The sequence below is a fragment of the Gorilla gorilla genome, chromosome 10 (assembly GCF_029281585.2).
Source record: "Gorilla gorilla gorilla isolate KB3781 chromosome 10, NHGRI_mGorGor1-v2.1_pri, whole genome shotgun sequence".
Taxonomy (NCBI): Eukaryota; Metazoa; Chordata; class Mammalia; order Primates; family Hominidae; genus Gorilla; species Gorilla gorilla.
This window is the reverse complement of record NC_073234.2, coordinates 80,083,829-80,107,020: the sequence shown is the minus strand read 5'-3', so window position 1 is coordinate 80,107,020 and position 23,192 is coordinate 80,083,829. Positions and strand designations below refer to the sequence as shown.

General features: G+C 33.9%; 1 protein-coding gene across 4 annotated transcripts in view; it reads left to right on the top strand.

Annotated features, from left to right (window-relative positions):
- The window catches only part of SLCO1B1 (solute carrier organic anion transporter family member 1B1), a 106,347-nt gene that overhangs the window by 50,664 nt on the left and 32,491 nt on the right, over window positions 1–23,192 (top strand). For all 4 annotated transcript variants that reach the window (XM_055358468.2, XM_055358466.2, XM_031000722.3 and 1 more), the window contains 7 exons: window positions 1,216–1,337; window positions 3,021–3,167; window positions 3,367–3,465; window positions 11,624–11,866; window positions 15,169–15,333; window positions 17,154–17,349; window positions 20,547–20,712. In XM_055358468.2, the coding sequence (XP_055214443.1) occupies window positions 1,216–1,337; window positions 3,021–3,167; window positions 3,367–3,465; window positions 11,624–11,866; window positions 15,169–15,333; window positions 17,154–17,349; window positions 20,547–20,712 (1,138 nt within the window). The remainder of the gene's footprint in view (window positions 1–1,215; window positions 1,338–3,020; window positions 3,168–3,366; window positions 3,466–11,623; window positions 11,867–15,168; window positions 15,334–17,153; window positions 17,350–20,546; window positions 20,713–23,192) is intronic.

Below are 23,192 nucleotides of genomic sequence, written 5' to 3'. Positions count from 1 at the left end.
ACTTACTCATTGCCAAATCCAGCAATGACATCATTTGCTCACCATATTAAATCCATTCACCCACCATATTTGGCCCTTATAGGAAGTTTCTTCTTAGTGGTACCGCTCTAGCTTGTTTTCATCATAGTGCACTCTCTTGATTCATTTTCTATCTTTGTGTCTTCTTCATCATGTCCATTTTTTTCATCTGCTTTTGGCACCATACCGTCAGAGTCCTCTAATTTCCTTTTTAATCTTTATTTATGATTCTTCATGAGTTGTATGGAAAATAAACCTTAAAGGCAAGTATCACAGCTTCATCTTCCATTCTACCCTAAAATTAAGGACCACAGTCTAGATCAGCATTGCTCTAAATATGCCATAATATGTGACGCCTTTGCACCTGGTATTTCTACAGCCTTGGATACCTTTGTTTCTTTGTCTACCCTTCTATTCATCTTCCAGATTCGTTTTACCTGTCATTCTCATTTTGATGTCTTCTCTGATCTATTCCTGCAACCTCCAAGCAAAGTTGATCATATCCTTTGTCTTTGTGACAACTCAGGACCTTATATATTAAACTTATTATAACTTTCATCATCTATGTTTATACTAGTGTGAAATTCCCTAAGTACAAAAACTGTGTGTTTTATTTCTAGCTCTTTGAAGCTGAGCATAATGCCTGGAACACAGTAGGCTGCCTTTAGAGCTCACGTGGTACCTGATTATTTATGGATATTAACGTCTCTGTTATTCCTATCAAGTTTTCTCTCATCTAGTTGAAATGGATTAGATTTTATTTTTACTACATTTTGAAGCGTCATACATTAGAGCGTGTGTGTGAATATGTGTCCATGAAAGAAAATCTGACAGACTGATCATCTTTGAAGATAATTCAAAAGGATGAATGGTTACATACAATTAATAATTACTTTTTAAAAAGGTGAAACCAGGATATTTCATATCTTGACCAAGATATAACCACTCCTAGGATAATAGCAAGGTGATAACCCACTTAGCCTGGGGTGTACTGAACTATCTTTCTTGCTGGACACTCCCATTTCACTTTTACCCATCACATCTCTTAAAACACATGCTGGGAAATTGACAGAAAGTACTCTGGTAATTTGGGGAAGATAATGGTGCAAATAAAGGGGAATATTTCTCTGTATTTCTAGAAAAAGTGAAAATATTCAATAGATAGGCAAAATGTTTAGTTCAGTGATGTTCTTACAGTTACAGGTATTCTAAAGAAACTAATATCGATTCATCAGAAAATTCAACATCGACCTTATCCACTTGTTTAATTAATCAAATTTTATCACTCAATAGAACATCACCTGAGATAGTGGGAAAAGGTAAGAATTAATATTGACAGTAAAAAGTCTTCTAAAATGTATAAATTTAATTACATCTCTAAAAATTGTTGTGATATTCATTAGCAAAATTTAATTAAGAATGAATAGGAAAAACATTTGACTCTTACAGACATAATTATAGTGTTAATATACACAGTTCGCCCTTTAACAACACAGGTTTAAACTACGCATTTTCACTTCTATGCAAATTTTGTCCATCTGAACTGGATGATAAACCTGCCGGTAAGAATATCTGACATTTTCTGTATTTGGATTGAACAGGGCCAAATGCAGAACTTAAGTGTGCATGAATTTGAGAACACACAGGCAGCCCTGTAACAAATTCCTTAATATACCAAGGGATGACTGTATTATATGGAAAAGCATTTAGAAGTAGATCAGAAAAGAGAATATTTTCAATAGGAAATTGACAAAGAATATATGCATTAAAGTAAAACAGAAGGAAATGGTATAAATATGTAAATAATATAACTTTGCTTTCATTGCAAAAGGCAAACTATTATATCAGTTAAAGACTTTTTGCCTATTATAACAAATTATAAATTATAATTGCAAATTGTACTGCTAAAGATTTTTTTAACCTATTAAATAGAAAAAGACTAAAAATACATAGAGACGAGGTAGAGGCAAAAAAGGATTTCACATTTTATATATTGCTGGAAGTGTATACATTTGTAAATCTTTCTGGAGATTCATTATCAATATATGTTAAGAACAAAAATATACTTACCTACTTAGTCTGAAATTCTGCTATTATTGATTAATCTTAAGGAAATAACCAGGAAACTGCAAAAGGACTTATTTACAGTTATAGTCATGAATAAAATAAAACAACAATAGAATAAAACAACAAAAAAGAAATTAAAACATAAGATATTGAATAAACACATTTGGAAACTTATGCAGCACATTACTGTCCAGTCATTAAAGTTTTGATATTAAAGAAATCTTAACAACATGGAACAATTGTTATAATATGGTGTTAACTGTGTATACCATTTAATAATATGAACTGGATTTTTAAATATATAATGGACATAATGAATATAATGTATATATTTTGTGCAAATCTAGAAGATACATAAAAAAGCTTGAGGTGATCTTCTGTGTGTAATGTGATTACAGATAATTTTTACTTGTTTGTGCTTTTCTGTATGATATGGCTTGACTGTGTCCCCACTCAAATATCACCTTGATTGCAATAATCTCCTCATGCCAAGAGTGGGGCCAGGTAGAGATAATTGAATCATGGGGGTGGTTTCCCCCATACTGTTCTCGTGGTAATGAATAAGTCTCACAAGATCTGATGATTTTATAAATGAGAGTTCCCCTGCAAAAGCTCTCTTGCCTGCCACCACGTAAGACATGGCTTTGCTCTTCCTTCATCTTCCGCCATGATTGTGAGGCCCCCCAGCCATGAGGAACTATGAGTCCATTAGACCCTTTTCCTTTATAAATTACCCAGTCTCAGGTATGTATTTATTAGCAGCATAAGAATGGACTAATACACCATATTGTCAAAGTTTGCAAAGTGAATATAAATTACTTGTACTTGTAAATTAAAAAAAATAAGTAGAATAATTAAGAGTTTACAAGTAGTTAAATTTGTAATAGAAATGCTAAAATTAATGTTTAAAATGAAATACTCTCTTATCTACATAGGTTGTTTAAAGGAATCTGGGTCATACATGTGGATATATGTGTTCATGGGTAATATGCTTCGTGGAATAGGGGAGACTCCCATAGTACCATTGGGGATTTCTTACATTGATGATTTTGCTAAAGAAGGACATTCTTCTTTGTATTTAGGTAATGTACACAAAATATTAAATTGTATGATCACTTTCCCTTTGTCTACTTTTGAAATAGTAGAGTTACTAAACTTATTATTTTACCTATTAGAACATATATTTGGGTATATGTATTGTATCATATTTCTTTTAAAAACATGGTGAATAAGAACCATGCATTCTTGCCATCTAGTAAAATTGCTTTATAATATTTTCAGGTATATTGAATGCAATAGCAATGATTGGTCCAATCATTGGCTTTACCCTGGGATCTCTGTTTTCTAAAATGTACGTGGATATTGGATATGTAGATCTAAGTAAGTACAACCAGAACAAGGTACCATGATAATGTCTTTCTAAGCACACACGCGAAAAACATTTTTTCAAATAACTGAATTCACTCTTTCAATAGTCCTTTGCTTAATATAATTAGAAAGTTACAAGTAGGAAATAAATGCATTACTAATCAGAATAAATATAAAATCCAGCTCCTATTTATACTATCTTTTATAACTAAGTGTAAAATGAGAGAATGTAAACAAATTTATTTTCATGAGCTTGGTCCAAAATAACCAAATGTAAAAAGTCTCCCTCCCAAACTGACTGTCCAGTCAAGTAAATTTTATTTTTCAGTTGATGGTGGCTTGGATGTTGATGTGTACAACTTAAAGTTTGCTTTGCTAAAGTCTTCTTGTGGCTGCTGCATTGATTTATGGCTGGAGTCATTTGAGAGACTTCACTGTGTATTTTATGGTCATTTTCCCTGGTCCTAGCAGAGGGCTTGGGGTATGGCAATGTTCAGTAAGTACTTGTTGAACAAAGGAATAAAGCAGAGGACACATAAATAAAATCTATGATTTTCTTCTTCATTCTCAGAGCATACTTTCCTTCTTATCTCATAGATGAAAGAGATGCCATGTTATAAAAACTGTCTCAACTTCAGGCCCTTTTCCCTAAAAATATTCTTGCACCATATCTATCTTTATCTTCTTTTTCTTTTTTGCAGCTCTGTGGAAAATATATACATCTGTATCCAGTGTTGATAGATCTAGCTGGAGCTTAGATTCTCCCTTCCCGCTTCTTTATCTCCATCTTCTCTTTTATTCGGCAAACACACCCAAGTTATTTCCCATCTTTATACGTAGATACAGTTTTTTGTACCCCAACACAAGTTGGCCTGGCTGGTCTCAAACTCCTGACCTCAGGCGATCCAATTTGTCTTGGCCTCCCAAAGTGCTGGGATTACAGGTTATCAGCCACCGACTGACATATATAAAATTGTATTTTTATCATGTACACTCTAATGTTTTGAAATACATATATAAGTGGAATAGTTAAATTTAGCTAATTAACAAATGCATTATCTTACATAGTTACTTTTGTAGTGGAAACACTTAACATCTACTCTCTCAGCATATTTCAAATATACAACATATTGTGGTTAAGAATAGTCACCCTGCTGCATAATAAATCTCTGCAATTTTTTCCTCCTAATTGTAATTATGTATGCTTTGACCAGTATCTCCTCATGTGGGAGATCAGTCAGAGTGGTGGAAGAAGCTATAGGGAAGGAAGCAGGCCTTTTGAAAGGTCAGAAGGCTCTGCAAAACTTCAGGGGAGAATAAGCTGAAGATAGCTGTTCTCTTACCCTGAGGCAGAGCGCAAGAAATAGGTATAAGGAAGTATAGGGGAATTTATCTATATAGGCTTGTCTACCCATGTTGTCCAGAAACTGACCTTCGACCATCCGTACACGTGACTGTTCCCAGTAAGGGGGAACAATAATGTTAATTACACAGACTGTGTTGGCTCCAGGCTTTCGGCATTATGTCTGTACTAAATAAAAGTGAGCAGCTCCAGCTTGTCGGGACTGCTACTCACTCTTTGGCAGTCCCCTAGCCACTCTTTCACTGCATACCTGTGTCTGAGTACTCCTTTCATCTGTTGGTAGGCCAGGGTCTACCAGGATGGACCAGGCATCCTCAACTCCACTGTTCTCCCAACCACCTGGCTTTTGGTAGCCACCATTCTACTCACTAATAACTAATTAATTTTTATTTCAATAGCTTTTGGGGTAGATGTTGTTTTTCGTTACATGGGTGAATTCTATAATGATAAATTTTGATATTTTAGTGTACCCATACCTGAGTAATGTACATTGTACCCAATATGTAGTTTTTTATCCCTCAGTCCCCTTCCATCTTTCCCCTTCTGAGCCTCCTAAATCCATCACATCAATCTGTATGTCTTTGTATCTTCATGGCTTAGCTCCCAATGATAAGTGAGAACATACAGTATTTGGTTTTCCATTCCTGAGTCACTTCACTTAGAATAATGTCCTCCAGTTCCATCCAAGTTCCTACAAAATTTTTAATCGTTATTATTTTTTTGCTATTGAGTTGTAGGATTTCCTCGTGTGCTTTAGAAATTAACCCCTTTTCATATATAAATGATTTATAATATTTTATTTTATTCTGCATATTTCTTTTTTACCCCATTTATTGTCTCTGTTCTGTTCCATTGGTCTATATTTCTGTCTTTATGCTGGTACCATATTGTATTAATTACTATAGCTTTAAAATACATTTTGTAATTAGGAAATATGAGGCAGCTTTATTCTTTCTCAATGCTTTTTTGGCTATTTGATGTCCTTCTTGGTTCCGTATGTATTTTAGAATTGTTTGTTATATTTTTGTAAAAATACTATTGGGCTTTTGATAGGTATTGTATTGAATCTTTACATATATTTGGGTAGTATGGACATTTAATATTAATAAATCCTTCAATTAATTAACACAGAATGTCTTTCTAATTATTTATGGCTTCTTTAATTTATTTCCTCAGTGTCTTGAAGTATTTCATGCACAAGTCTTTCACCTTCTTAAATTTATTTTTGTGTTTTATTCTTTATGATTTTAGTGTAAATGGAATTGCTTTCCTAATGTCTTTTCAAATAGTACTTGGTTAATTCATAGAAATATAAGTAATATCTTATAATTATTTTGTATCCTGCAACTTTACAGAATGTGTTTATTCAATTCTAACAGGTGTGTGTGTGTGTGTGTGTGCGTGTGTCATCTTTAGGGTTTTCTATATACAAAATCATGCCATCTGCAAGTAGAGGCAATTTTACTTCTTTCTTTCAAGTTTGAATGTCTTTTATTTCTTTTTCTTGGTTAATTGCTCTGGCATAAAATGGCAGGACTGTGTTGAATAGAAGTGATGAGAATGGCCATTCTTCCTTTGTTCCTGAAAGCTTTCAGTTTTTCACTCTTGAATTTAATGCTAGCTGTGAGCTTTTTAAATATGCACTTCATTTTGTTGAGGCAATTTTTATATATTCCTAGCTTGTTGAAAGTTTTTATCACAAAACATTGTTGGATTTTATCAAATGCTGTTTAACATCTGCGTATTTGATCATGTAGATTTTGTCCTTTTTTTGTTAATGTGTTACATTACACTTGGTGATATTTGTTAAACTTAGCATTTCAGGTATAAATCCCCCTTGAACATAGTGTAGTATCCTTTTTATATGCTATTAAATTTGGTTTACTAGTCATGTTTGAGGATTTTCTCCTCTGTCTTCATCAGATATATTGGTTTGTAGTTTTCTTCTTTTTGGTGTCTTTGTCTGGCTTTGGTATCAGAATAATGCTGGCCTTATAAAATTAGTTTGAAGATGTTCTCTTCTCTTCAATTTTTGGCAAGAGATTGGAATGGATTGCCATTAATATTTCCTTTAGCTATTTAGTAACACGCACCAGTAAAGCCATCTGGTCCTAAGTTTTTTGTTGAGAGGTATTTGATTATTAATTCAATGTTTTTACTGGTTGTAAATCTCTTTATATTTTCTATATTTTCTGTGTTTTATGTCTCCAGGAATTTATTTTTTCTTTCTTATCTAATTTTTGATGTATAATTTCTCATAGTAATCTCTTATGATTGTTTTATTTTTCTAGCATCAATTAAATGTCTCCACATTCAGCTCTTATTTTGTTTGAGTCTTTTCTCTTTTGCTTAGTCTAGTTTAAAGTTTGTCAATTTTGCCTCTCTTTCAAAAAGATCAACACTTAGTTGTGTTGATATTTTTTCTAATGTTTTTTTCCATATTCTTTATTTTATTTATTTATTCTCTAATCTTTTTTTTCTCCTGCTAACTTTGGCCTTAGTTTGTTTTTCTTTTTATAATTTTGTGAGGTGTAAAATAGGTTGTTAGTTTAAGATAATTCTTTACTTTTTACTAGCATAATTATGTGATATTTATCAGTGTGTACTGAGAGCAAACAATGCCAGATGCTGCTAGTGACCATAAATTAGAGAAATAACCTGTGTTTTTTGGATATGGAAATGAAATTTACCCTACAAATGTAGATATTTTTTACTGAACACTTCCTCTTACTACTGTTCTTGCTGCATCTCACATTTTAGAATGTTTTGTTTTTGATTCTCTTTGTATCTAAATATTTTCTAATTTCCCTTTTGATTTCTTTGACAATTTAATTATTGAAAAGTTTGCTAGTATCCGTATTTTTAAAATTTTCTACTTTTCTTTTTGATACTAATTTCCAGTTTTATTCCATTGTAGTTACAAAAGATAATTGGTATGATTTTAATTTTAAATTTATCAAGACCTGTTGCATGATGTAACATGTGGTCTATCTTAGAAAATATTCCATTTCTATTTGAAAAGAATATACATTCTGTTTTTATTGAGTGAAGTATTCCCTATGTGTCTGTTACGTTCAATTGGTCTATAATGTTGTTGAAGTCCTCTGTTTCCTCATTGATTTTCTCTCTAGTCATTCTATTTATAATTGAAAGTGAGATATTATGAAGTCAGCCTACTATGGAGGGCTAACTGTAATACACTATTTTATATAAGAGACTGGAGCATCCTTGGATTTTGGTATCCATAGGGAGTTCTAGAACCATTGTTCACAGATACCAAGAGATGATTTTATTGTATTTCTCTATATTTCTCTTTTCAGTTCTGTCCATGTTTGCTTTATAGCTTTTGGGTCTTTGAGATTGGGTGAATATATTGGGTTGTATATTCTTGGTGAATTAACTTAAAAAATCATTTTATAATGTCCTTTTTGCAACTTGAGACAGTTTTTTACTTAAAGTCTTTTTCTTTCTTTGACAAATAGTTAGGTTGCAAATTTTCCAAACTTTTATGCTCTGCTTCCCCTTTCAATATAACTTTCAACTTTAGGTCATTTCTTTGCTCTTATATCTGAGCATTGCATGTTAGAAGCAGCCAACCTATATCCTTAATGCTTTACTGCTTAGAAATTTCTTCCATCAGATGTTCTAAGTCATCGCTCTTTTTTTTTTATTTTGGAGACAGAGTCTCACTCTGTGGCCCAGGCTGGAGTGCAGTGGTGCGATCTCGGCTCACTACAAGCTCCGCCTCCCATGTTCACACCATTCTCCTGTCTCTGCCTCCCAAGTAGCTGGGACTACAGGTGCCCACCACTATGCCTGGCTAATTTTTTTGTATTTTTAGTAGAGATGGGGTTTCACCGTGTTAGCCAGGTTGGTCTCGATCTCCTGACCTTGTGATCCACCCACCTTGGCCTCCCAAAGTGCTGGGATTACAGGCGTGAGCCACCATGCCCGGCCAAGTCATCACTCTTTAGTTCAAACTTCCACAGATCCCCTAGGGTATGAACACAATGCAGCCAAGTACTTTGCCCGACACCATGCCCAGCTTATTTTGTACTTTATTAGTGGAGACGGGGTTTCTCCATGTTGGTTAGGCTGGTCTCAAACTCCCGACCTCAGATGATCCACCCTTCTCAGCCTCCCAAAGTGCTGGGATTACAGGCGTGAGCCACCACGCCTGGCCTATTTTATTTTCTATAGCCTCATAACAGAGGTGAGACTAATGATTTTAGAGCCACACTTCCTGGCTTCTGTTTTTATTATTTTAATTATTTATTATTATTAATTTTGTTTTTTTGGGGGGGTTGTTTGTTTTGTTTTGCTAAGGCATAACAAGAGTGACTTTTGCTCTAGCTCCCAATAACTGTCATTTCCATTTGAGACCTTTTCAGCATGAACTTCATTGTCCATGTCACGATCTGCATTTTGGTCATAATCATTTATCCAGTTTCCAAGAAGTTTCAAACTTTCCTTCATCTTCTTATCTTCTTCTGAGTCCTCCAAACTCTTGTAAGCTCTGCTCATTACCTAGTTCCAAAGTCAAGGCCACATTTTCAGGTATCCTTATAGCAATGTCCCACTTCTTGGTAATAATTTTCTGTGTTAGGCCATTCTGGCATTCTTACACAAGAATGCATGAGACTGGCTAATTTATCAAGTAAAGAGGTTTAATTGGCTCATGATTCTGCAAGCTGTACAAGCATGGCACTGGCATTATCTCAGATTCTGAGGAGACCTCAAGGAGCTTTTACTCCTGGCAGAAGTTAAAGCAGGAGCAGGCACATCACATGTTGAGAGAAAGAGCAAGAGGGAGGCAAGGTGCCACACACTTTTTAAGCAATCAGATCTTCTCCTGAGAACTCATACACTATTGCAAGGACAGCACCAAGCAATGAAGGATCAACCCCCATGACCCAAACACCTCCCACCAGGCCCTACCTCCAACATTGGATATTACATTTCAGCATGAGATTTGAACAAGACAAATACCCAAACCATATCAGCCTCCAAGTCTTCATGGACTGGTATTGTATAGGAGAAAACTTTCTTCATTCAACCCAAGCAGAGTGTCTGTGGGCCTCTCAAATTTTGATTCTTTTTTAAACTGCTATCTTTTTCTTAGGAACTTTCAGAATCTAGAGTATGTAGGGTCTCATGTGCACTTTTAGACAGTGGACAGAGAAGTCCGTCACTTGGTCAACTCCCAGAAAATTTTGAATATTTCACATGCTATCCAATTTTTTCCTTCCCAAGGAGAATTTGAAAACTGAGGTGTTTTTGTTTTTTGTTTGTTTGTTTGTTTTTCTTTTCTTTTTTACCTCCTCACTCTATATAGATCTGGGAGCAGGGAGGAGCTGTAGCAAGTGCTCATGTGCTAATTTAAGCCACCATTTTTGTGCTCTTTGTAGCCCATTGGAAGCAAGCATATGCCTAGCCCCAAGATAGGCAAGACAATGACCAGCTGCTGGAGTTGGACACAGAAAAGATGAAATGTTAGGTTTGTGGTCGAAATACATCCCTCCCCATAGAGAAGCTGGAGTTAAGTTTTTGTTTCTAATTTTTTTTAGCTTGGTCACTCTGCCCTAAGCTATGGGCCAGGAGCTGCGGGAATGCTTACATACTAGTTCAAGCTGCCTTCTTTGTTTTCCATAGCCTCCAAAGGTCTGGTATATGCTGAGTCCTGTCAAGACTTCAAGATAGGTGATATAGAAGACAGTCGCAAGGGTAGTACCCGAAAAGTTACAATTTTGGATGCGCAGTCTCACTCTGTCTCTCCACAAGGATAAGCTGGAGATGCAGTTTTCTTACATTCAGTCTATGTTGAGCCAGGGAATAGAGCTATTGCAAGTGTTCATAGGCACTTGCAAATTTCTAGTTCCTCTTGAATGCATGGTATTATAATGAGGAGAGGAACAGCAAAGAGGTGTCTCCAATTTTCTTAAAAGTGTCAATGTAGCTAATATTGCACTTTCCTGGGGTACAATGGCCTGTCAACTAGCTTCTGGATTTTCCACTAATGGAATTGATCGCTGTATAATTGTTGAATCAAATATTGTTGAAAGAAAAAAGGGTCCAGTCCTTCCTATTAGGCTATCTTGCTGATAACTCATATTGGCTTTCTTATTACTTAGATTGTTTATTTTATACCTGTTAAAAGAGTGCATTTACACTTGAGATATAGCATTTACATAATACTCTTATTCATGATTTAAAGAAAAATATGACTGAAATAAAATGGTTAAATTATCCTTAACATTTAGAGTCTAACTCTTCAGGGTTACTTTTAAACTCATATTTTCACTGTATTTTCTTATCCTCTGTGCTGTCAGGAGAGTTGGAAATGCTTATTTCAGGCACGGTGGGAAGCCCCTTTATTGGCTCAGTAGATTTCTTGCAAACTGCTAAAATTTCATTGCTGACCCTTTCTTGATTTTATTAGCTTGTGCCAATAGACATTTTCAGATGACAATGAGATGTCATAGTTCTTCCACAGGTAGTTATTAAATGGTCTGCAAGCTTAAATGTCCAGTGATAGAAATTGTCCAGTCATGTAATCAGAAAAGCCATCAAGTGCACACAAGCTCAGACAATGACAACAATATCATGACTTGTTCCTAGACAGTATCTGTTGCATTATGTCATCAAATGTTAGACCGATCCTAGTCTCAGAGATGACAAAAAATTAAAAGAAAAAAATCGTTTCTTGGAATTGAGGAAATGTAGTTTACTTTCTTCATACCATTATTTCCCTGAATCTATTGTATTTCAAAATGATTTTTGACTGGCTTCTTTAATTATTTATTCTAGACACTGTCAGGATAACTCCTACTGATTCTCGTTGGGTTGGAGCTTGGTGGCTTAACTTCCTTGTGTCTGGACTATTCTCCATTATTTCTTCCATACCATTCTTTTTCTTGCCCCAAACTCCAAATAAACCACAAAAAGAAAGAAAAGCTTCACTATCTTTGCATGTGCTGGAAACAAATGACGAAAAGGATCAAACAGCTAATTTGACCAATCAAGGAAAAAATATTACCAAAAATGTGACTGGTAAGTATTTAACATTCATTGTCAGTTTGGAGTTGTTAATCTCAATGAAAAGGAAGAATGAGTATTCCGAAATAATAAAGCATACCCAACTCATCTGGAGTTGGCTTTCTTTTGCACTAAATTTAGATAAATTATTTTTCTAAAACTCCTGTTAAAGTTACCATATATGTCTTGAGCACATAACAAGTGGAAGAGAATTAGGTTTGTACTTTTTAGCAGGGAGAAACCAACAAAAGTTTACAGACATCCATTTTTTATGAGCCAAATAGTAAATATTAATTTTAGTATTATATGGTCTAAACTGGGAGAGTTCAAAGAATTATAATATTTCATTCCTTCATTTATTCTACAAGTAGTACCAGGAACTGTACTATGCCCTGGTAATAAAACATTACCTCTATTTTTCAAGAACCTAGTGGGTGATACTGAGAAATATATAGACAATAGCAATATAGTGCCTTAAGTATTATGGTGAAATTAAACTTAACTATTCTCAGGTGTAGAGATGGATTAAGGAGAAGGAAGTCGGGAGAAGTTTCTCCCTACGTAATTAGAGTAATATTTCTTTTGGTAATTATCTATCTATCTTATCTAAATATTCAAAATAAAGTGGAAGCAAAGGTGGTAGTTAAGATAATTAGAGTAAGTAATGTAAATTAGGATGCATCAGCATTTGACAGTGCCTCCTCTTTTGAATATAAGCCCTGGGACTAATGGAGAACCATTGAGAGTCAGTAAACAAAGAGAATGACTTGGCAGTAGCCAGAGCAAGATATGTGAATCAGTGAGGTGTTGACAGCAGTTTTCAGATTAGGGAGAAATGGTGAAATAGCCAAAGCAATGCAACACCTAAGCCCTCGGCATCTTTTTCAAGTTTTCTTTAAAGTAAGATGACAAATTCTGCAGTGTAGCCTACGTTCTTCCTTTCATCAGGTCTTTTACTTATTACCTTATTGCTATTTTCTTCTTTCTATCACATAACCCAAGAGCAGTGGTGTTCTGGTACTCTTTATATTGGCTCATAGCAGAGGACTGTTAAGTTTCAGCTACACTGGTAGGTTGAAATTGTTCATGGCAAGAGAATTACCATGATTTATTACCATGGAAATTGGGATATACTACAAGTAGAAGTTTGTTTTCCTAAGAATCAGATGTTAAACATTTATGTTTTTAAAATTTAACGTTCACACTAAAAGTACTATACCAATAATTTTCATTTTGTATATGATGTTTCTACTGTACCAAATCAAATCTTTAAAAAATAGATTGTCTAAACCTACAAGGAGCGGGGTTGACTGTGATCCAAAAAGAACAGAGAGGATAATGAAGTTGTAAAAATAGGACAGTTGTAGACATAATCTATATTATGAACAGTTTTTGTAGGTGTGACCCTAATAAAGAGGATCTTAAGTATGTATCTATTAGGAATGGATAAAATAAGAATATATAGTCAGAAAAAATATTGAATTTATTCCATATGCTCTTGAATAGAACTAAAACTGATTAGAATGAAAAGATGATTTCAGTTCATTACAAAAACAGTATGTAAACAATGAGAACTTTTCAAAAGTGGAGCAAATTGCTTCCTGAGGTACTTAGTTTAATGCCACTTAAGTTGTTTATTGATCCACTTATTAATGATATATAGTAGATCACGACTATACAGAAGTTTACACTGGATGACATTGAATTTCTCATCCTCAAAAATGCAATGCTTGTGTGAATGTATATACTCCATTTCTGTTGAAGAAAGGCCACAACTCACTTATAATACTTACAAATCAGGGACAGTTTTTCATGACTGGGGAGACCTGTGGAGAGAATGTGGCACTTTTGCCCAAGAATTTTAAATGTTGTTTATTCCCACTATACATTTTCTTATCTCTTCTTTTTTTCTTTTGTGTGTCTTTTCTCTAACTCCTTCTACTCCTTATTTCAAGCAGATGCAACTGTTTCGTAGCTGACATTAAATGAATGTCTTTGTTCTGACCGTATCTAATGAAAATCTTTAGAGATTTAAATAGAGAAAAATATTTCAAAGGCCGTATCATCCATCTCTCAGTAACCATATCTTGGCTCTGTCTTGATGAACTCTGATACTTCCTACTGTTTTTCTAAGTAGTTCCTTCTACTTTTAAGTCCTATTACAGCTAGTTGACCTTGTGATCACAGATCCAAATGACATAATTTCTACCATGAACAGAAGTTAGAAGTTTGTTACCACAGCTGTTTGTAGGGATAGGTGGTTGTATTATTACTACTATAATACTACTTGGGACACAATATTATCCCCTGGCTGCTTTCCTTGTATCTTAAGACAGAGGGTTAATAATATTGCCAAATTTACTGAGAAAGTATGTTATGGTAGAAAAGCTGTGTACTAGAGAAACAGGAGGTCTGAGTCCTCATACTAAATTAATCTTTAAGAATTTTGAACCTCAATGGTCTTATTTCTGTGAGTTTTGAATTATGCTGTGTTTACATTTCCATTTAATAGTTATATTTTTAATATAATACTTATATCATTAAGTACTAATAAATAAGAAACATCATATGTCTTATTCACTTTTTGTTTGTTTTTGGTTTTTTTTGTTTGTTTGTTTGTTTGTTTGAGATGGAGTCTTGTTGCTCTATTGCTTAGGCTGGAGCGCAGTGTCACCATCTCAGCTCACTGCAACCTTCGCCTCCCTAGTTCAAGCAATTCTCCTGCCTCAGCCTCCCGAGTAGCTAAGATTACAGGTGTGTGCCATCGTGCTGGCCAATGTTTGTATTTTTAGTAGAGTTGGGGTTTCACCATGTTGGTCAGGCTAGTCTCGAATTCCTGACCCCAGGTGATCCGTCTGCCTCGGCCTCCCAAAGTGCTAGGATTACAGGAGTGAGCCACTGTGCCCGGCCTTCACTTTTGTTTTTTGAACAATTAGCATATTGTCTGGTACCCAGTTGAAAACCTAACATTTGCTGAATGAATGAATAAGTGAATTAATATGTTTGCAATAGTATTGTAAAGTACCCAGGATAACCAAATATTAAGTGAAGAAAGCAAGTTACAAAACAGCACTTACGTATGACCCTATTTGAGGGTAAAATAAGCTAAACTAATAAATATTAATATTCATATGGAAAATATTGAAAGAATATATTTAAAAGCTGTGAACAGCCTGTGGTATTGCAGGCTATTCTCACTCTTTGTGTTATGTGTTTACAGAATTTTAAATCTTACATGACTTACGTTCACAAATTTTAGATATAAATGTATATTTAAGTTGCATTCAAATATTTTCTTTATTTTTACAATTTTATAGGTTTTTTCCAGTCTTTTAAAAGCATCCTTACTAATCCCCTGTATGTTATGTTTGTGCTTTTGACGTTGTTACAAGTAAGCAGCTATATTGGTGCCTTTACTTATGTCTTCAAATATGTAGAGCAACAGTATGGTCAGCCTTCATCTAAGGCTAACATCTTATTGGGTAAGATATTTTTTACTTGTGTGCTTAATAAGTGAAATACTACTAAATACTGTATTCCAAGTGATATTTTATTGTGAAAGTGATTTTGTATTTTAGTAATACAGGATAAGTATAATTTTCTTGTATTCTTTCTCAAATGTTATTAAACATATAAAACTTGTGATGTCACTATTGCTCTGCATTTGAAGTTGCATCTTGTTTTAGATGAGTTCCTGAAGAAAATGTTGCAAATAAATGGACAATTTAGAGGTAGTATCTGTATAATTGGATCTTATAATTTAGTGCTAAGATCTGAGACAAACCCTTTTGTAATTATAATCATTATAATTCTATAATTTATGGACTTTGAAATCAAGACTCAGTTACTTACAAAAATACGACACTAATAGTTCCAAAAAGAGTATCAATTTAAATACATCAAAATATGCATAATTCAAAACAAATATATTTTACAGAGTATTTTTTGCTACAATATCTATTTTCAATGGCACATTTAGATGTGCTTATTAAGGAAAGTTTCCTTGTATTATTCTTCCCACAACTCTAGTATTGTAGACACATTATAGAAATTCAATATAAATATATGATGAATTAAACAACTTATCATGTGGTATGTAACTAGGTCATAAGTAAACAAGAAAATGAATGTACTGAAGCAGGAGACCAAGCTTCCAGATGATCTCTTTGTTGATCTTAAGATAAAAGTTTAAAATCTAAAAATAATGTTTTGACTCCCAGTAACCTAGCCTGAGCTTTTTCCTAGAGAAGACTTCATCTTTGTTAACTCTTACTACTAGACAAAGATGTGGAAAAGTTATAGGAGGGATTAAACATTATTAATCCTGCATGTAGAGCGATTTGTCAATTCAGGTTCTGTATGTTTTTTAATAAATGACACAGATATATTAATTTTTTATGTTGTTAAGCTCTGGGCAGATTTAGTGTGAGTTACTGAGGGTTAGAACTCTATCTGAGAGAGGCAAAAGGCTTTAGATGAAGTTCCATAGGCAGAAAGATGGTGTTTTGTTGTTGTTTATTTCCAGAAAAACAAAATTGCCTCATAGAAATTATCTGCTCCAACAAATATCCTCAGCCACACTGCCTTTTGCTATTGAGGAAACCAAACTGTCTTCATTGGCAGGAACAAATTACACAGATCCCATACCACCATGCTGCTATGTCATTCTTCTTTTTAAAAAGTAATAAGATTGGCATTCTACTATAAAGATACATGCACATATATGTTTATTGCAGCACTATTTACAATAGCAAAGACTTAGAACCAACCCAAATGACCACCAATGATAGACTGGATAAAGAAAATGTGGCACATATGTACCATGGAATACTATGCAGCCATAAAAAAGAATGAGTTTATGTCCTTTGCAGGGACATGGATGAAGCTGGAAACCATCATTCTCAGCAAACTAACACAGGAACAGAAAACCAAACACTGCATGTTCTCACTCATAAGTGGGAGTTGAACAATGAGAACACATGGACACAGGGAGGGGAACATCACACACCGGGGACTGTTGGGGGGTGGGGAGCAAGGGGAGGAAGAACATTAGGACAAATACCTAATGCATTCAGGGGTTAAAACCTAGATGACAGGTTGATAGGTGCAGCAAACCACCATGGCACATGTATATGTATGTAACAAACATGCACATTCTGCACATGTATCCCAGAACTTAAAGTAAAATTTTAAAAAGAAGCAATAATATTGAATAAATTTGATTGACATACATTGTGTTTCATCTATAAAGACATATCAGAAAACTCATATATGATTACAAGTTTTTTTCTTTTTTTTCTAGGAGTCATAACCATACCTATTTTTGCAAGTGGAATGTTTTTAGGAGGATATATCATTAAAAAATTCAAACTGAACACCGTTGGAATTGCCAAATTCTCATGTTTTACTGCTGTAATGTCATTGTCCTTTTACCTATTATATTTTTTCATACTCTGTGAAAACAAATCAGTTGCCGGACTAACCATGACCTATGATGGGTTTGTATATATCACTATATTAATTGCATAATATGTTAACCATCAAATTAAGAGTCTCTGTATAAGTAATATAAGGCAGAAAACAATTTTAACTAAACTTTCTTTAAGTTAAGAGAAATTTCGATTTTAAAATTTTTAAAATGTCTGTTTCTTAAGACCTCAAACACATTCTTTTATTCCTCCACTAAAGAGGAGCAACATAGGTTGTAATAATAATAACTATTATTTATGTGGTACTTACAATTAGTAGTGGGTACTTTTATCATTATTTTATGAATGGGAAAAGTAAGGCTTAGAGAAATACATGGATTACGCAGCTAGCATTGTTAAGATTCTAACTCAAATTTGGGTTTTTTAAGTCCAAAACTCTTAGTCTTAACCACCACTGTAATCTTGGATGGATCATAAGAGTTACATAAATGGCATTAGCCAAAAGTGACTAAACAACTTTTATCTACAGTTCATATCGATGTTTAACAACTATCTTAACAAAAGAACACTTTTAATGTTGTACTGAATTTTCTTTTTTGCAAGCTAATATTTTTTTTTCTGATATTATCTACATTGGAAGTAGCATTAAGAAATATTCTATATATAATTACATATTAGACATTGAAGAATCTTTACTTTTCCATGATTACCACGTATAGCAAAGTATTTTTAGTGCAACAGTCTCCACCTCAAATCAAGGGCAAGAATCCTATGCAGTTTTCTGAATAGGATTTCTAATTTCCTGAATATAGCCAACAATTTAAGCTTAGGAAGGTTCACATTCAAGCAACAAGCAGAGATGCTCAGATCACAATTCAGTAACCATGTTCTTTAGTGCTGCTTACTACTGGTGCTGAGCTTTCAAAGTCTGGATCCCATGAGGTGTTGGTTTTAACTTGTCAAATATTCCCACATTTTCTTCTCTAAACATTGTGCTATTCTTGGAGGCTTGCCAAGGTTATCTGAAATTGTTTCCCTGCACACTGCTACTTCTGAACTGTTATTGGTATCTCCTATCCACCATCACCTACTGTAGTAAATTAAAATACATTGTCCTAGAATACTGAATTTTAGAGGTAAAAGAACCTTAGAGATGATGCAATCCAACCCTTGTATTATACTTTCCTTTATTATTGAAGAGTCAGAAAAAATGTAACATGTTGAAGTCACACAATGTCTTTAGACTCTAGACTGATCCTATGTCACACCCTTAGTTCAAAAGCCTTCTTGGTTGTAAGGACAGGCCAGTTTCTTGACAACAAGGTTAGTCACTGTACAAAGTATACAAAAGATGGCAGCAGAGTTAAACAGAATTTGTTTCATTTAATAAAATTTTATTAAGCCTTTCCTTAAAGGTAAATATTAAGGATATTTGTAGGATACATCAGTTCCCTCATGGGACTCATAATCTAATGATAAATAATATAATTAATGGATTCAACATTCATAAAATCCTGTGACTGGGATAAGTTTTTTTTAAGTATGAATTATTGCAGAGTTCTCGGAATGTGTTCTGAATATCTCTAAGGATCCCTGAGACTTTATCAAGGGGTGCACAACTTCAAAACTATTTTTATAATAATACTAAGACATTATTTGCCTTTTTATTCTCATGCTATCCTGACAGTATAGTGATATTTTCTAATGCTCCAAGGTATGTTATTAATTCATTAATCTGACTGCTAAAATATGTGTGCTTATGTACTTTTGTGTATTAAAATTTTCTTAGTATTACTTTCTAATATAGTACATGTCAAGAGGTACAACTTAATTTAACAAAATCCCTTTGGAACAAGCCCTCAATCTTTTATAAGAGTGTGAAGGACTTCTGAGAACCAATTTTTTTTCCAAAAAAAAAAAAAAAAACCCTGTGAGGTTGGCATTATTATCTATGACTTACAAATGGCAAAACTGATTTTAGAAAGAAGTGCCAGAATTAATATAAACACAGATGTGACTGATTGCAACATCTGGACTGGGTCATTGTCTTAGTCCATTCAGGCTGCAAAATTCTAGGTAGCTTATTAATATACAGAAATTAATTTTTCAAGATTCTAAAGGCTGGAACATGTAAGACCAAGGTGATGGCACGTTTGGTGTCTAGGAAGGGCCCATTTCTTAATTTATAGACGGTACCTTCTCATTGTGTCCAGGCATGGTGGATGGGGCAGGCAAAGGGTCAGTAATTCCATTCATGAGTACTCATCCTCATGACCTTATCACTTTCTAGAGGCCTGACTTCATAAAGTCTTCATATACGAGATTAGTTTTCAATCTATGAATTTGGGGGCCACAAACATTCTGACTATAGTAGTCATAAACCATTCTACTTAACCACTCCAAGTAGTATTTCCTCAAGCAGAATATGCTTTTTAATAAAATTATTGATAATGTAGTTTCTGAAGTATGAATCTTAGTTTTTCATTTAACTTATGTGCTCATTCAAAGATAACACATCAATCCTCAATTATTATCAAATTAAACATTTGAAAGAAAATAATTTTTTAAATGTTTAAGCAGAAATGAATTATACAAAAATATATTTTATGATTTTAGCTATGGTATAATCATATTTTATAATTTATAACCATTTCATAAAGGAAATCAGTATAAAGTGTACTATAGTTTTATTTCAAAAATATACTGAGCTTTTCTAGCCTTTTTCAACTGATTCTATTGTTCTTGATTTTTCATTTTGTAGAGGTTCTGCTTTAAGCATGTCTGTTTTTTTCTTACATATTAAAATAGAGATTTTTAAATTCAACCTAGTTAAATAGCATTCGTAGACTCACAAGACTTTACAGTGAGCTGAAAGGAATGTCAGTCTAATGTCATCACCTTACTGAAGAGAAACTCAGTCTCAGAAAAAAGATGTAACTTATCTAATGTGAAGTTTCTTCATAGAATTATAACAACTTCTTGTCTAAGTGTTACTTAACATCTTTGGTTTATTTTTACATTTTGCTTTTTCTAGGTCACAAGTCATGTATTGGCAAAGATGGAGAGCGTAAAATAAATAAGCATTAAAAAAAACTTTGCCATTTCGTCATCATCAAAGCAAATTTCTTCATATAAAGAAAAATTCTTTATCTACTTTTCCTTTTCCCTCTTTCTCTGCTTTCACTTTACTTCTTCCTTCTCCTCCCCTTCTTTGTCTTTTTCTTCTCTCTCTCTCTTTTTGATATATGTCTATCATATATTTCCAGAAATAATCCAGTGACATCTCATAGAGATGTACCACTTTCTTATTGCAACTCAGACTGCAATTGTGATGAAAGTCAATGGGAACCAGTCTGTGGAAACAATGGAATAACTTACATCTCACCTTGTCTAGCAGGTTGCAAATCTTCAAGTGGCAATAAAAAGCCTATAGTGAGTATTAGTTTTTACTTTCCTCTCCTTATTCAAAAGCACAGATTAGATTGAACAATTTTTTACCAAATATTTCTGTAACTAAGGACTCCATTAAAAAGATAAAAGAGAAAGTTCCCAGTATTATCTGTTATTGTGATGGGTGTGATGTTGTATAAACAAAGTTTTATATAAAAGTCTGCTTAGGGCACAATCAGGTTTTTCTGTTACTTGAATTCTAATTGGAGATCACCCCACTTTTTTCCTTTGAGATTGTAAGACTATGACCTTTTAGAATTTGAATGCATTTAGAATATCTAAGAAGCACCTCATTTGACTAAAGCCTATAATTTTCATTAAGTTGGAATTACTTTATCCCTCAGAATTCAGGAAAATGAGTTAACCCATTGTCAGCACTTCCTATCTTACTAAGACAACAGTCAATATGCAATGTTATATGCAGATTCTGATCTGTTTAGCTCTGGGATCACTACCCTTTTTACTTTCTAAGAAATTAATCAAGGCTTCATGCTCACTTGACTGCCCTATTCTTGATTTTCTATTTTGATTTTTCCAAAGCTGGCACTTCTACCCAAGATAATGTAGTATCCTGCTCACCTAATGTCAATATGTCCCATAGAAATGTCATTTATTCCTTCCTGCAAAACCTTTCTTTCCATGTGAACTACAGTTTTTCTCTAATCTCCTGGGTAGCTACCTGTCACTGGGAATGGGTTATGGTGTTTCCCATACCTACAATCCACTCAACATCTCACAAAGTTGTGTAATGTTTTCCTAGGAACTTTTATTATTACCAACATTACTAAAACAGTCAACTATAATTATTGCTCTCTGCCACACCCTTCTGTGTTTGATTTTTAAACATTCTCCATCTACTCTTGCCCATGGATCTACCTACCAATTGTAATAAGGAATGGCATGTAGAACTTTAAAGAATAAAGCATCCTGGACTTTTTGAAGAAAGGCCACAACTTTAATAAACTTGCACAAATATGGCCCAAAGACTACTTAAAAGCCCACATCTTAGTCATGGCAACAATGAATCTTTTGTGCAGTTGTTTCCTTTTCCTTTGCTGTTTATTTTTATTTTGCTGTTTTTTAAAAAAATAATTTAACTCTTATTTTAGGTAAAGGGGATACAAATGAATTTGTGTTAGATGGGTATATTGTGATAAGCTAAGGTTTAGGGTACAATCATTCCCATCCCCCAGGTAGTGAGCATAATACCCAATAAGTAGCTTTTTAGTACTTGCTGTTTTTTTATCTCTCCACTCTAGTAGTCTGTAATATGTATTTTTCCTGTCCTTATATTCATGTGGACCCAGTGATTAGCTTCCACTTATAAGTGAGAATGTGTGGCATCTGGTTTTCTGTTCCTATGTTAATTCACTTAAGATAATGACCTCCAGCTGCATCCAGGTTGCTGCAAGGGACATTATTTCATCCTTCTTTTGGCCATGTAGTATTCCATTGTCTATATGTACCACATTTCTTTATCTAATTCACTGTTGACGGGCACCCAGGTTGAGACCGTGTCTTTGCTATTGTGAATAGAGCTGTGATGACCATAGAAGTATATAAGTAGATGTGTTTTTGGTAGAATAATTTATTTTCCTTTGGGTATATACCCGGTAGTGGGATTGCTGAGTTGAATGGTAGTTCTGTTTAAGTTCTTTGGGAAATCTTGAAACTACTTTACACAGTGACTGAACTAATTTACATTCCTACCAACATAGGATAAGCATTCCCCTTCTTCTGCAGCCTTGCCAGCGTCTGTTTTTTTTTTAATGTTTTGAACCAGTCAGCCCTTCTGACTGGTGTGAGATGGTATCTCCTTGGGATTTTGATTTGCATTTTTGTGATGATTAGTGATGTTAAACATTTTTATGTGTTTGTTAGCTGCTTGTATGTCTTCTTTTGAGAAGTGTCTGTTCATGTCCTTTGTCTACTTTTTAATATTGTTTTTGTTTTTTGCTTGTTGAATTGTTCAAGTTTCTTATAGATTCTGGATATTAGTCCTGTGTTAGTCGCATGGTTTGCAAAGGTTTTCTCCCATTCCATAGATTGTCTTTTCACTCTGTTGATTATTTCTTTTGTTGTGCAGAAGCTCATTAGTTTAATTATATCCCACTTGTCCATTGTTTTTGTTGCAATTGCTTTTGAGAACTTAGTCACAAATTTTGTGCCAAGGCCAATATCCAGAATATTTTCTAGGTTTTCTTCAGTGGTTTTTGTAGTTTTAGGTTTTACATTTCAGTCTGTAATACATTTTGATTAATTTTTTTATATGAAAAGAAGGGGTCCAGTTTCATTTCTCTGCATACAGTTAGCCAGTTATTCCAGCACCATTTACTGAATAATGAGTACTTTCCCCATTGCATTTTTTTTTGCTAACTTCATTGAAGATCAGATGGTTTTAGGTGTATGGCTTTGCTTCTGGGTTCTCTATTCTGTTCCTTTAGTCTAGGTGTCTGTTTTTG